Consider the following 16,621-nt stretch of genomic DNA (forward strand, 5'->3'; position numbering starts at 1 on the left):
CAACAGCAACAATTTGAGGAGCCGCTTTTTTGTCCTTGCCGCGGAATAAATAATAAACGTAAACGAATTAAAAACGTTGCCAAACGAACTGTCCTGCCTTGGATGGGATGAAATTGAATGTGATGGAGTGAGATGAAAGACTGAGATGGAGACTGGCACTGAGACTGAGGTGGAGAGCGACTGCCAAATTGAAGTAGATACAAGAAACTGCCCTTTCAATATTGGCGCGGCCATCAAAGTTCTTCTACTTTTGTTCTTCCTTTGCCTTGAACTGGTTCTGTTTACTCTTATCCCCGACGAAGTTTATGCGCTTTTCAATTAGTTTTAATTGAAATTCTCATTGATTGGACAGCGCACGCGGCTAACTGTTGGTAAGCAAAAGTATATTTGGTTTTTTGGTGTAATTAAAGCTTGACTTTAGAGCGAGAAATAAGCAATAAGTGTTTGGAAAAGAAAGCTACAGTTCAGTGTGCTCGACTCAATAAAAGCAAAACAGTCCAGTATTATTTTTTAAATAATATAAATTAATATACCGATAAAATCGTTAAAATAAGTTCTGTGAAAAGCTCTATATCTTAAAGTATCTAACATCTAGGTGTTCATACGGACAGACGAAGATCGTCTAGGCATTAAGAAACTTGTGGAATATATATTTTAATTAGGGCTTACCTTAAATGTTAAAGTCTTCTATTTTTGTATTAAAGCAGATATATTATGAATGTATTTATGATATTTGTAAAGAATAAAACTTATAAATTCTTCAAAATAATTTGATACTTTCTTATTTGATTTAGAGTTTGGAATTGGTAAGTAAATATTTACGTTTAAGATATTCGTAAAAACAATTTTTGTGCATATTATTGTATTTGGAGTAAAAAGTGCTAAATTAATATTTACTCCTAAGAAATTCTGAACATGAACTTTGAGTATATTCAAGTAAATCAACTAAAGTTTACAAGATACAACAAAATTCTATTAAATGGATATACGATCAAGTCGAAATCCATTTTGAGAAATCTTAACAGTCATAATTTATTTCCGTAAATTTGATAGTTTGCATAAATACATTTTTTTCAATCCTATAAAGAATTATGTTTACCTTTCTAACAACATTAAGTTTTGTTTTGCTTCAGGGCTATAATAATTCAGTTATTTCTTCCCACATGTTTTTTGAATGTTCAACTTAATCGGTCAATAAAGCTGTCTGGAGACTATGGACATTATCTTTTCAGGGTGTGCCACCTTTATCTATCGACAATATCCACATATATTGGAAGGTGTAGCAGTCTATAATGAAGTTATTCGCATGCGGCGAAGTATGTGGCCATGAGTCTCTATGGATTTGCCCCATTTCTATTGGCGCAGAAATAATATCGAAAAGTGCCCTTTCGACTTGCATTAGAAGAGCATTTTATTCAATTGCGGCGACCACAAAAACAAATAAAATTTATTTTTTATTTTCATTTTCCAGTTTTTCTGTTTGTTTTCTTTACTGTTTTTTTTTTTTGGCCACTTTTAGGACATGAAATAAAATCAAATGATGCGTTGAAAGCGCCGCAGCCCCGCAGCTACTTTTAGAGTAAAAGAACGACTTCAGCATTGGACATTACCCTTGACTAGAGATGGAGTATGAGCAGGGCAGAAGGGCGGGACAGTTATGTGTGGTTGGTCGATGGACTGGACTGGTCACTGGTCCATGGAGCTGGAGTTGGAGTTGGATTGGGGAAAGTTTTTGGTTCAATAGACAGTACACATGCCAGCAGGCAGATGGCAAGCTATCTATCTGTGAGAGTGTGTGAGAGAATGAGTGTATGAGTGTGTGTGTGTGTGTTGATGCTGATGTCGACTCTGGCGCTGTGGCCATTTGATGATTTTTGCGTCACCGTTGGTCAAAATCATTTCGAGCGCAAGCAACTGGAAACTGTATAAAAATAATGAAAAGAACAAAAAAAAAAGCAGAAGAACAAACTGTGAGGAGGGAGATGGAAAAAAAAGCATCGCACAGCGACGAACCAACTTGAAATAAATGGTCAAAAGAAATAAACAGTCCCATAAAGAATAATCATTCAGAATTCTGCTGAATTATGCATGAGGCGGCCAAGCCAGGGCAGCAGGCGAGGCCAGAGCAAGGCTCGATCCGCATCCCCCGTCCAGCATACGAGTACTATATATGTAGCTAACTGGACATCGCGGGGGGTTTCACATATGCGAAAAATCCACACACAACCCAGCTGTGTGTGGTTGAGTTTTGCCAAATAGCCAAAGAGCAGAAGCAGCAGCAGCCGGAGCATCATTTTCCTCTTTATTATCTGTTTGTTTAGTTGTGTATGCTGGATTTTTATCAGGCTTCTAAGCAGTTAGTTGGGAGTTGGCAGCAGGAGTGGGAAGAGAAGAAGAGGCGGCAAGTCGCCGTCACCCGTGGCGCTGCCACTTGCCAAAAGTCACCAGCGTTCGCATAATTTTCGATAAAGCTTTTCGCCAAATGAAATTCAAGTGGTTACACATTTGGTGGGGACTTCCCTACAACCAGGAAAAATCTCTCTCTCTCTCTCTCCTCCTCCTCCTCCTCCTCCTCCTTTCCCAAGCTGTCCGTTTTTGGTCGGTCATTTTTCTTCATCCTACTCACAGCACTCACAAAACACACACTCACTATTCACTATACTCACTACTCACTACTCATTGGGCATTGGCCATTTTCATTTCCACATTATGCGGCATCTCATTATCTTTGTTTGTTTGCTTGCTTAGCATTTCATTTATTGTAGCTGTTGTTGCTTATTTATTGGTATTTTTTTCGTTTTTGATAACAATAAGAGAAGGTAATGCGTTCTTCAAATAACTCTCACTAATAACATGCACACACCGCAAAGTCTGGCCAACAAAGCTCTTATGCAAGGCAATTGCATGTCTGTCTGGCTTTGATGATACTCTATACCCTATATAATCTATACCCTATATATATACCTAGGCTTATCAGATTGGCAGCCTCGACTGACTCGGAGACTTATGGCAACAGTCGCATCTATTGCATCAGATTGATATCAATTCAGCGATCGACCGATCTGTCTGGCAAAGTTGCTAAGCTACTCAATAATTGTGCTTACACATACAAGTAAACATGTTGTTTATAAATAAGATGAGCTTACAAATATATTAACGCGTGCTAATAATAGACGACTTACAATTGGCGATAAATCGCTATTAAATTATTGCAAATTATTGCAATGAAAAGTGTCGAATAGCAGAATTGTTTCAATAATAAAGATAATCTGATGTATACAATATTCTTTAGATGTTTTGTAAAAATATATGTTTGATGTTGATTGGAAATAACTTAGTTTTATTTTGTAAACAAATGTGTTTGTTAAAAATAATAACGAATGAAAACAACTAGATGCGTTGTTATTAATTATTTTACGAAAGAAATCATTTAATTTAAAAATCTTTTCCAAATAAAGTTAGAGTATTTTGTTGGAAATTTTAAATACATTTTTTTAAAGAAAATTGTGTGGAATTTTAAATAAAAATTCCTTTAAGAAATTAATAATTACTAAAGCAAGATATACATAATAAAGTTATATTAAAGTAAAGTGATTTATTTGTTAATCATAATAGTCTTTCACCTTGAGTAGCGTATTCAGCATTCGTTATACTCAGCCACTGAAAATTCGCTTTGTTTTTGTTTACAGCTTCGCATGATCGCAATCGTGTGATCCGCATGGAAATATCGCCGACAAAAGGCTTTGCGGCATCACTTATCGATCGACCCTCTTTGACTTCACAGGGGGGCCAAAATTTCCTCTGATAATGCTGCTACATATAGCCGACTTACTGAATATTGAGTTGAGTGTTGATTAATTGGCAATAAGAAAAAATACAATGTTAATCTGTTATTGTTTACGCAAGAGTTGCGTCTAAGTAAAATGCGTCAATGAACGCATTTTCCAATTGAGTGATAAGGCCAGAGCCACAAATGTTTTTGTGATACGAGAGTTACATTAATGCAGATTGATGCAGCTTAATGCAAAACAATTATGATGCACAGTGGGACAAGGTGAGAGCACCCAGTTAAATTCATTGTCAAATGCGGCAAAAGTTTATTCACATTCTCGCGAATTTTTGGCGACTTTAATTGATTCGAAGGAAGTGACAGAACAATTTGCTGGCTGGACACATTCTTTGCTAAAATATTAAAATTGTTTATTTATACGATTTATACGATTTGATTGGATTTGTCTCGCTGAGAAAACAATATCAAATTATTTACTGCGGTTGTTCGCGAGCATTTGAACTGAAAATGTGATCGTCGCAGTTATCAGCATCATGTTTATATTTACAATTATGAACTGCACACATATATGTATATGTATATGCATATGGATGAATCGATTTTTGAAGCTTTAATTAGACGCGCTTGTAACTTGAACACTCACAATTCCACTGGCATTCAATCAATGCAGACGTGAAACAGAGACAACCAACAATCCAAGCTAAAGCCACAACTACTGATCTCGTGCCAAGTGTAAAGTGACTCAAATTAATACTGTATATATAAACATAAGCAAATCCCCGTTCAACTATTTATTCACTTCGAGTGCAGTGAACGAATCAAACTCGTACAATACTCAAATATTTATAGACTCATAAAACGAGATGGCCCAAAGTGACTGTGGAAAGTTCTGTGGTAAGTGCAAAAGCTGACTGTGATTTATAATATATGAGTATTAAATTCAAATTAAATGTAATTCATCAGATGCTGCCACAGCTGATGCAGAGTCCTGTTGCCAACGCCAGGCTGGAACAGTTTCAAGGCGAAATACAACACCGAAAGTGTTTCCTGACAAGATTTACAAATCAGTTCAGGCCAAAGGAGAAGATGTCACGGGCATGACTTGTGAATGTGGCGTCTTTGGTGCTATTGCCTGTGGCGAATATCCCACCCAGGTAAGTTTTAAAACAGAAAGGATATTCTGAAGAACAGAAATTAATTAAATTAAATGAAAGTTATAATTTAATAGTGTTTTAATATAGAAGCTTTGCTTAGACTACAAAATAATGCAGTATAAAAAGTTAATTTACTGTGAATTTTTTTTAATTTTATTTAAAATTGTTCAAGGGAACAAATATATACATTTTCAAGGAAGCAATCTAGCTGTTATCACTTTAGAATTTCAATTTGTTCTATATAAAGTACTTATTTCAAATACAAATCTAAACATGCTATTTTTAGTTTAAGTTAACGATTATTGGTTCCGAATTATTGATATTTCCCTTTTAAAACGTATCAATAAATCAGAGCCAATAATCATTGACTTGAATTAAAATTATTGAATTCAAAGTTGATGATTTTTTTTAAATCACCTTCAAATATGTTTTGCGCAATTGAATCATATTTATTGAGTATAAAATAGATTTATAAAACATTTTAAAAATAAACTTAAAGTAATTCTAGTTTTTTCTTTCCTTCAAATGTGTGAAAAAATAAAGTGAGAAATTGTGTTAATTTAATTACATAAATAAATGTCATCTATTATTTATTAACAGAGCTTCGTAACAACTTCAAAACATTTTCTGTTTCATTTGAAATATTTTATTGAACTACCTTTATCTCAATAATTTCTTAGAGCTTGTTGCTAAGATCATCTGATTCATTATAATACACGTTCATTGGAAAAAGTTATTAAATTTCATTACATTTTCTACACTTTTAATTCATTGAACTGGTAAAAACCGCAAAGATCAGTTGATCACGTGATTATGTGCATCACTTTTGCCATGTGATTGTCATTGCCAAAGCTTCACTGTATGCGTAATGCGATCGCAAGTGGGTCATTAATAAACTAGCAGTGTCTGTGTCTCATCTACCTCTCCTCCACCTCCTCCCCTTTGGTCGCCTTGCCCCGCCTTGAGGCTAGGGCCAACGCCTATTTGGTGACGTCAATGAGCATCCACATGCTGCTTAATGTAATCTGCAATCACATTTGTAATCAGCAATGCAGCATGCAATCAATTGCGTTGTCATCGGTCGCAGTTGTTGTTGTTATTGTTGTTTGTTTGTAATGAAATGGAAAATAACAGGAAAATATGGGATCACAATTTAATTGTGACCGATAGCGATGCGACGCTGCGCGACTTGTGTGTCAGCTGTTGTTGCCATGAGGCCGCAAAAAACGTGTTTCTGATAAACTTATTTTCGTTTCTCTTTTTCCAGCTTGACATCGCACAGATGATTTGCTTGGGCCTGGTGGCTTTGCAGCATCGTGGCCAGGAGTCGGCGGGCATAGTAACAAGTTTGGGCAAGAGCTCGAAGAACTTTAGCGTGCACAAAGGCATGGGCATGATCAGCAACATCTTCAACGACGAAGCGATACGCAAACTCAAGGGCAACCTGGGCATTGGTCACACACGCTACTCCACTGCGGCTGCCTCCGAGGTGGTCAACTGCCAGCCCTTTGTGGTGCACACGGCACACGGTGCTCTGGCCATTGCCCATAACGGAGAGCTGGTCAACTGCGAATCGCTGCGTCGCGAAGTCCTCGAACGTGGCGTTGGACTGTCGACGCACAGCGACAGTGAATTGATTGCTCAATCCTTGTGCTGTGCTCCCGAGGATGTGTCGGAGCATGATGGTCCCAATTGGCCGGCACGCATTCGTCATTTTATGACACTGGCGCCGCTCTCGTATTCGCTCGTTGTGATGCACAAGGACAAGATCTATGCGGTGCGCGATTCCTATGGCAATCGACCGCTGTGTCTGGGCAAGATTGTCGCCTACGATGCGGGGCATGCGAATATACAGGATCAGGTGGCCGAGGGTTGGGTGGTGAGCAGCGAGAGTTGCGGCTTCCTCTCCATCGGAGCACGCTACGTGCGAGAAGTGGAGCCGGGAGAGATCATCGAGTTGTCCCGCAACGGTTATCGCACCGTGGACATTGTGGAGCGTCCCGACTACAAGCGCATGGCGTTCTGCATCTTTGAGTACGTCTACTTTGCACGCAGCGATTCCATGTTCGAGGGTCAGATGGTCTACTCGGCGCGTCTGCAATGCGGTCGCCAGCTGGCTCGGGAGTCGCCTCTGGATGCGGATCTTGTGAGTTCGGTGCCGGAATCGGGCACAGCCGCGGCGCATGGCTATGCGCGAGAGTCGGGTCTGCCCTTTGCCGAGGTGCTCTGCAAGAATCGCTACGTGGGACGCACTTTCATTCAGCCCTCAAACCATTTACGCCAGCTAGGCGTGGCCAAGAAGTTTGGCGCTCTGGCGCAAAATGTCGAAGGCAAGCGAATCGTGTTGATCGATGATTCCATTGTGCGTGGCAACACAATTGGTCCCATCATCAAGCTGCTACGCGATGCGGGAGCCACCGAGGTGCACATTCGCATTGCTAGCCCGCCGCTGCAATATCCCTGCTACATGGGCATCAATATTCCCACCCGCGAAGAGCTGATTGCCAATAAATTGAATGCCGGACAACTGGCGAATCATGTGGGAGCCGACAGCTTGGCGTATCTCAGTGTAGAGGGTCTCGTCACCGCAGTCCAGATGAACAAGTCTCATGTGAATCCTGTCAAGTCAGGCTACTGTACTGCCTGTCTGACTGGCGAGTATCCTGGCGGACTGCCCGAGGAGCTTAGCTGGTAGAGCTCACAGTGAAGCGAATCATCATATAAGTCTAAGTTTAGCAACTAACTCATCAAACGCACTGCGTACAATTGACAACACAATTTATTATTTGTATGTGTTAATTTTAAGCCAAGCAAATGAACAATTAAATTATCTCATTATCTAAGACAGGACGAAAATTAATTAAAAAGAAAACTTTGGGGAATTTGCGATGTTGTGTCATAAAATTGTGACAGAAAGGAGTAAGGGAGTCAAAAAAGAAAGCAACTTACACGAATACGTTTCATTTTAGATGAAATAAAGAAGAGAAGAATTTTAATTCAATGATAAAGGAAAAACTTTGTGAAAACGTAGAAGTATTTAACTCTTTATTGGGAAACTAATAAATGAAACCGTGTTGTAGAAATCGAAATAAATTATTTGCCATTGAAGTAGAACAAGAAAATAAAAAATTATGTTGAAAGAGCTAACCAGCTAGGTTAGTCAAGAAACGCCTTACAAATGCTGTGATCGCTTGTCATGAAAAATTATGAAAAATAATATTTTCTCTGGGAAGAGATTTTGAGTATGACAACACCTTATTAGGATAATAACAATCCAATTTTTAACTTGTGAACATGTTTTAAAGAGCGCGGATTAAAAGAATTTTCTCTACAATATCGAGTGTTGTATTTTCTTTTATTAAACATTTTACCAGAATCAAGTAATAAAACTTGCAAGTTTATGAAGTTGCTAACAGTCTTTGAAGCACGCATTTTCTTAAATGCCCATATAACAATAAAAGCGATGGCGCTGAAAAGTATGCAACATATTCTAAATGCAAATCCAAGCACTTAATTATGTGTGTGAAAGACGAACAGGAGGATAAAGTTAAAGGAGAATGGGGGAGAGGATAGGGGGAGAGATGTCTGCATATCGCGTGATAATTTCGAAAACTGTCTAATGCCATAACTTCAATTCATTTCAATTTATATTTCGAAACTTTGTTTGCCAAAAGCGGGCAACGGTTCCGGTTATAGCCGCATATCATACAATATGGTAATCGTGTTTGCTTTTTTTTCTGTCCGTCTCTCTCTCTCTCTCGCTCTCTATCTTACTGCTGTTGTCGCTCTCTGTCAGTTTGGAGGGCGTTGCAGTGTCTAAAGCGGGGCGTTTAGGGCGTTTAATCCTGCGGAAGATGTCCTTGCGGTTATGTGGGGGTTTCTTTTTCTTCTCTGTGTATGTATTTTTTTTTTCCTTTTTGCGCTGTTTTTTTTTATGACGCGCGGGGTACTGAAGTCAACAATGTCATCATTATTCTTGAATATTGTGTTGTATTTTCGCAAACAATTTCGCTAAGCTGCGCAGCATTGTGGGGCACATCGAGTAGGGAAGAAGAAAGGGGGCTGTATAGCAGGGGATGTGCGGCTTGGCGCTCTGGTAATGACATGAAGAAGAAAATAATATGCGCTGTCATTGTAACTCGCTTGATTAATTCTTGTGTAGGCTGCGGAAGCCCAGCGTAGTCTTGATAGATTGTATAAGCATAATGAACATATCATTATCCTAGTAATAGCTAATAATATATTTATTATTATATTGTGATCTATATATTACTATACAGTGATTTATTAACTCATGTTTTATCAAACTAATAATCAAAATTGAAGAAAATAACTTATTTGACTAATAGCCTAATGAGTTATATTTTATATTTTATAAGTTGTAAAAAAATGAGAATTTCTTATTAAAATACCAAATATCATATGCTAGCTATAAGAACAGTTAAAACTTGAGTGTGTATACATAACTTTATAAAATTAACAGTCCATTTTATCGAAACAGTTTGATTTTTAAAGAATTGATGTGATCTTTATCAGTCAATATTCAATTCGATTTTAGCTATTCATTTAAATAAAACATTGTAATACATCACACATTCTATTTCAATTTATCTTAAATCAAATTGTTTTAAAGCATTTGTAAAAGCAAAAATATTAATAAAAATATCAATTAATCAATTTCAATTTATATAAAAAACTTTGAAACCGTAGTTTACAGCGCATTCACAAAGTCTGTCTAGCCGATTGTTAGTTTCTGCAACTTTTCTCTAACATTTTCCCATTGCCGCACACACACTCGTTCTCACACTCACAAACACAAGTGGCTACAAAAGGAAATGACGCTGGCAACATTGAAAACAGACGCTGGCACTTCTCTGACACAATCCACGCCGGTTGCTGCTACAAGGATATGAAGCAAAACTGAGAAAAAATACATAGCTTGCTTATGTGCGCCGTCGATCACAAACACACACAGAGAAAGAGAGGGAGAGAGAGAAAGAGAAAGAGAGAGGGAGCTACACTTTGAGGGCGGTGACAACTAAGCAGAGCCATATTGCCAGTGTTTTGTGCCTGCTCCTGCTCCTCTTGTGCTTCAGCTCGTCCCTTTGCCGTGCCACAAAACATGCTTTAAATTTTTTAATAACGCCGGGCTACAAGAGCGCTGACGCCCGCGTCCGTTGTCAGATCCGGCTGAGGAAGAGAAGTAAGGGTAGGAGGAGGAGGAGAAGGGAACGATGTGCTGGTTACCTTCCCCCACTTTACATCCGACTGGAGCCATCGTCATCGCCATCGCCATCGTCGTTGCCCGTTGTCGTCATTTGCACAGAAGTTATGTAAATTAATGTTTACTTAAGTTCCCCATGTTATTTCTTCGCTTCGCTTTTCTTTCCTTTTTTTTTCTGTTCAGCTGTCTCTCTGTTTTCGCCATGCACTTTCACAATGTTGCCTACTTCAAAAACAAAAGCACAGACAAAATGGGTGGAGGTCTGAGCACAGCTCTTGGCTAATGGCAGCAGTAACGGTTGAAGGTTAACGCCAAGAAGAACAGAAAAAAATTGCAATAAATTTGGCAGTCACTTCTGCAATTTAATAAAAAGCCTGGCCCAAGCCAAGGGAGGCACAGCATCATATAAACAATCATGCTTATTATTGAGTGTGTGTCTGGTAAATTATGGCCAGGTAATGCAAATGAAATGGCAACAGCAATTCTTGATTATCTCGAATCTAGATATTTTTCACCACTTGACTGCCGCTAAAAATTTAATTTAAATATCGTAAAGTGTACGTTGAAATTGTCCGACACTTGACGTACATGCAACAGGTCGTGTGACAGGCCAAAAACCTGCCAAAGGCAAACAAAAGGACCGGCTCGATGTCCTTTTTGGCAACACGCAAACGTGCCTGGCATGCTAAACATGCTGCACAGTGCAACGACAAGGCATAATCAAACAACAACTAAGGAGAACAACAAGAATAACAATTGAGAACAACAAATCAAATGTGATTTTCTGGTCAATGTATTTAAGCAAACCGTATGCGGTTGTTTTCCCTCCGTCCGGAGAACGGACAAGTTTTGCAGTCAGAACATCCTTTCAGTTCATTAGCAAATCAAACTTCCGTCTTTTGGCTTTCCAAAGATATTCAAAAGGAACGTCGCTCTAGAACGTCGTGTTAGACCAATAAACAAAAGACTCCTTCCTTGCAAGCCATTTGCATTCCTCTGACCCTTCGAGTACAAGGCATTCTCGTGTTTGCTGGTAATTTGATTTAAAGGCTTTTCTTGACCACAAATTGGACACCAGCAAGGAGACAACCAAAATATTCATATCGAATGGCAAAGGGAAATCCACAGTTTACCTTTTGGTATTTAAATATTTAAATTTTATTTCAACGCTAGTTAAATATTGTACTTAAGGTGAACGTGACTTTTGATCGTTGATTTAATACTTTATAAGCATCAGTTTACGGAGCATATTAAATAGCATATTACAAGTTAAGTATACTAATTAGTCACAAGCACTCATTAGCATAGTTCTTAGCGAAAACAAGTATTAAATTTCTTATGGAGATGCTTTCAAGCGTAGCGTAATAGTTGCTCTGGTGGTATAATTTTCTCTTAATTCGATTAAATGAAAAGTACGTAAGGGAAATTACTAAAGAAGTGTGTTTTTTTCTACAGTATTGACTTACTCTCAATATCTATGTATGTAAAATTGTTTGCTTTGACTGACTGATTAAATGATCAATGCAAATCTTAATTGGTAGGAGCTGGAAGGCTGTAACTTCCATATAAGATACTCTGCAGAAATATTCATGGTTCGAATTTACGAAATTCCTATATATAAATTGAAAACAAACTATTTTAAAAGTTAAATAAATAATTGACTGAATTATCAGTGCATAGTTTTAGGTAAGAGCTAGGAGCCTTCAATTTGTAATAACAATGGAAGTCGAACTCTTGCAGAATTTATGTTAAATAAGCGGTCGATTGAATTATCAATACTTAAAAGGATAAAACTAGGAGGCTGTAATTTAGACATGAAATAGTTTGCATTGGTGTTGTGTAAATATCTTTAAATTTACTGATTAAGTTTGTTCGTTCATTTCTGATCGAATCGTGCAGCGTTTTAATTTTAATTGTTAATTTTAAATCCGTATTTTTTATAAGAAAAGGGCACTATTTAGATTAATGAACGTGTTTGAGTCTTAGCTACTATCTTGTAAGGTGCAAAATAATTTCCATTTATAAAATCTATCTCAATTTTCGCATTGAAAACTGAACGATAGGGAAAGAGGACCACCTGCAGATCTTCAGTTTACTTTAATGGAAAGTTAATTTTTCTTCAAACTTTTCATCATTTTCAAAAGTCGTATGTAAGTTAGACAACGAAATCGAAGGAGTTAAATAAGTAAACAGAATATCATTGAGCTAGTGGCATACATATTTTAAGTTACAATTATAAATAGAGATGTTTGCCTGTCATCTACATAATTGAAATTGAAATTAATTTGGAGCAAATTTAATGTACATTTTTATGATAAATATTTATATCTCGTCAACTGTTAAATAATTTAAAAGTGTGTTCACTGACTCGAAATTGGATTCTTTTTTTGTTGCTTGTTTGCAGTTACAATTTTAATGATGAATTGTGGATTTAATGAGTTGATAATCCATTAGGTACATGAAGCATATAATTTGTATGCCTTCTGGGCGCTTTGCATTGATTACAACTTGCAATTAAAATAATATAATTAAAATAATAAATAAACTCGCGTACCAAATAAAAAGCCAAAAAGAAAAACCTAACCAACGGGAAATTGCAATTTACAACAGGCACCCAAAACAACAACAGCAACAACAACAAAAGAGAGAAAAATAAATAAAAGTGCACAAACAATTTTCAGTTGAGCGACCATGTAGAAATTTGCAATGGTGGCCAGACTGCGACTTTGACTGCGACTCCAGCTCCGACTCCGACTGCGGATGTTGGATATGTTGGATGTGTCGGTCTGTTGTTGTTAGCAGCTCCCATTGTTGGTGGCTGGGTATCAAGCACACAATGAACAGAGCACAGCGACAAACTACACTGCCAGCTAAAGTCTAGTTTATTAAACAAAAAATCTACAGTTTATATTTATATTTTATCATTTAGTCAATGAACGTACATAGGAGTAAAATATATCATTGATTCATTCCTACTGAATTGCTAGGGATGGCAAAAACTTCTGCGGGACGATCGCAAGGCAACGTTCTTAGCTGGAGCTTTTTGTTCTGGCGCGTTAATCAATCAAAGTTCTATTATTGTAACAAAGATGCAAACACTCTAGGGCCATTGTCTATAGTTATGGACATTTCTGCTTTTTCAGCAAGTCTTTGCCTGAATTGCTCAAATCTTGTTCACTTACATGATGCGAACCAACGATGGTGCCTCCTCCACAACTTCCTCCGTCTTTTCGTATCCAAATCACTTTTTAAAACATTTGTGTCCAGATAAATACTGTGCGAGATAAAAATTTACATTGCTATGCTTGCGATTGATTTATGCAGTGAAGTCTGGAATTAGTCTATGAGTACAACGTATTTTTGAGGATCGATCCCATTGAATTTCATCCCGATTTATAGTTTCTCTTCTTCGTATCTGCGAACCATCCGAGCTGCATCATTGGGATTAGTGTGTAAAGCACTACAACCATAGATGACACTACATAAGTCTGTATATTGAGCACACTCCTCGGCTGTAGATAGTGACTTTCGTAATATAAATTTAATTATATTTTAGAAATAAAAAATTGTGTAAGATCAGAAGAAAACTTATTCAAATTATTATATGACTTTTTTAAACGTAGAATTATATATATCTTCTCTGAATATTTAATTACTCTTGCATTCCTTTATAGTAACTTCATTGATGTTTTAATGATCGACATTTCTTTTAGGTGTCAACATTGTGTTACTTTATATGATAGAATAGTAAAGAATATTCACATCAATAAAAAGCTTTGAAAATACATTTTAAATAATTCTCGAACTTTTTCTCGCAGTGCAGTTGTAATAAGAACATCATCAACTACACGCAATGGGAAGCACAACAGATGCACTGCAGTCAGGGCTCGGTTGGTGTGTGTCTCGAATCCGAGTCGAGTAACACATAACAATCAAATGTCAGCTAATGCCAAAGCCAAAGCCAAAGCTGGCCAAGCTCCAGTTCCAGGTGCAACAGCGGCAAATCTCATTCCAAATGCACTCATCACGCTTTGTCACACATGTTGCGATGATGATCATCATCATGATGATGATGGTGGCCGGAAGTGAGTTACCCCCCAAAATGGCGACCTGAGCGGACAGAAGTTCTTCTTTGATTGTTGTTGCATGACACTTGAATCTGAGATTTGCTTTGTCGCTGCACGCTTTAATTATTGTTATTATCTCTGTTGGCTGCCTGTTTTGGGGGCGGACGGCTGATGGGTGGGGGGCGGGGCATGTGGCTTTCAGAATTGGCCAATGCAGCGGGAAAATCGCTCGACGGCACGCGATGTCAAATGGTTGCAGCCTCAACTGGAAATTCCCCCTCCCTCTGAGAGGGGGGGCGTTTGCATTCTTTTGTGCATACAATGTTCATGCATATTTATTACGTCGACGCGCTTTTGTATTTATTGTGTTGAGCACAGCAACTAACTTTATATATATATATATACTATATATAATGCACTCAATTTCCTGACTGCCCACCTCACCACTGCCCCTCTCCACATCATCCACTTGTCGACACTCCCACCTGGTTTTGCCTGCGGCATCATCGTCAGAGTCGGAGTTGGAGTTAAAGTCGTGTTCAACGTCGTCGTCGACTCTGCGTGCCAAGCACAACAAAAATTAAATTATTTTAGTTCATAATTTTAAATTATAAAATTCAACTTCATCGTTTGACGCGCAGCTGGAGGAAAAGTTGCAAAAGCTGGAACGTGGCAACTTTAGCCAGTTTTCTCTGCCCTCCGGGGTCGACGTCTCATCACTCTTCACTCTCCTCTCTCTCATCTCATCTCTCGCTTGCAAATACAATTTCAGAAATTTTTCGAAAATATTTAGAAAATTAACGCAAAGTTGTGTGAAATGTTTCGTCTACGCCGCACGCTTTTAGTTTATTTTATTCTATCTAAAAACATTATGCAAATTCGCTTTTTCTCCTGCTCGTTGACTGTCTATATTTTGTAAATTAAGGAACATTTGAAATGTACGTGCATTTGAGTAAAAAAATAGCATCATAAAGCTCATATTGTAAGGAAACTTAAGTGTAAATAATTATTTTTTATATGCGACAATTGCAAATTTATTACTCTTTTTTTATACTAGAAAAATCAATGAAAATCAATTTGAAGACTTTTATACTTTACTTGCTTCGAGTATCATATCTGATATCTCTGAATATAGTTAATGTATTTCTGTCATCTTTTCTATTCTATTCTTTTTTTTATAATAAAAAAAATCAATGAAAATCAATTTGAAGATTATTATACTTAACTTGCTAATCTATTTGTGTCATCTCGAGATTCAGAATGATTGTAATAGATATGTTTCTTTTTAGAAAGAAGTAAGTTTTGAAAATAACATTTCTTATATACATATAGTATATGTATATTTTTTTAGCATTAGATATACGAAAAAATAGGATGTTTGTTATGTATTTGTTTATTAATTTTTTGTTTGTATTATTTCTTAAGATAAAATTTAAATTCTTTTATTTTAATTTTCTTAAATTTTTTGTGTCTTAAGTGATTCCTCTTCTAATAGATTGAATATTTCAAGTCAAAAAGTCTTCTACGAGAATTGAGATTTATTTCTTTTTAGAGTTATTAACCATTGTTAATCTTTTAGAAAAAAGATCAATATTCTTAAGAGTTCTTAGCTAAGATCAAAACTGTAATGGGAGTTATAAACAATAAATACAATAGCAAGACGATCTAAGGAGCTGTGTAGGATCTAAAAAGAATGCATCATCGGGTGTTTAAAAAGATATTCATAGAATACATGTGAGTTTTGAAAATCGCAGCGACACGTCCGCCCCCGAACAGTTTGCGAAGCGTACTAAATCCACAGAAACTCCAGGGAACAACTCCACAAGTGTGGATGCGATACGATACAAAATCCACGTTCAAGTTGGGGTTGGCTCCCAGCACGCATGTCCTTAAAACGGGTCATAGAATTGTTTTTGTTTGGGGAGTCGTTGTTAGGTTTGTGGCTTCACTAAGGCAGCGCCATCTGTCGGCATGAAAAGTGTTTGTTGTTGCTGTTGCTGGTGCTGCAGGCAAATTGCATGTTAAATTAAAAACGCAAGAAGAAGAAGCAGCAGAGCAGTTGCCGAGAAATAAAAGCAGACCGAGAAAGAAATCACGTAACTGTCAAATATCTCATCATATCTCATTTTATGTTGATCGACTGTGGGAAAACTTAAGCCAAAGATTGTTGCTGTCTCTTTTGTTGTAGTTGTTGCCGCTGAGCCAAAACTGAAAACTGAAAACAGAAAAAGAGATCTCGGCTGGCAGATAATGCCGCAAATTCACACATGTCTGGTAGATTATAATGTGAACTGGTATCATTTTTTGATGTTGTGGGTTTTGTTGCTCTTTAGCTGCCGTTGTGGGTGCGTTTGATGTTTGTCAGCATTCTTTTTTTTCTGTTTTG

The 16,621-nt window shown here is 37.4% G+C and overlaps 1 protein-coding gene across 1 annotated transcript; it reads left to right on the forward strand.

Annotated features, from left to right (window-relative positions):
• Positions 1–4,428: 4,428 nt before the first annotated feature.
• On the forward strand, positions 4,429–7,826 carry LOC133842610 (amidophosphoribosyltransferase). The gene is made up of 3 exons (XM_062275781.1): positions 4,429–4,684; positions 4,754–4,944; positions 6,212–7,826. The coding sequence occupies exons 1-3, from the start codon at positions 4,654–4,656 to the stop codon at positions 7,637–7,639; spliced, it is 1,650 nt and encodes a 549-aa protein (XP_062131765.1). The 5' UTR covers positions 4,429–4,653; the 3' UTR covers positions 7,640–7,826.
• The last annotated feature ends 8,795 nt before the right edge of the window (positions 7,827–16,621 follow it).

The sequence above is a fragment of the Drosophila sulfurigaster genome, chromosome 3, assembly GCF_023558435.1.
Source record: "Drosophila sulfurigaster albostrigata strain 15112-1811.04 chromosome 3, ASM2355843v2, whole genome shotgun sequence".
In the NCBI taxonomy this organism is placed as follows: domain Eukaryota; kingdom Metazoa; phylum Arthropoda; class Insecta; order Diptera; family Drosophilidae; genus Drosophila; species Drosophila sulfurigaster.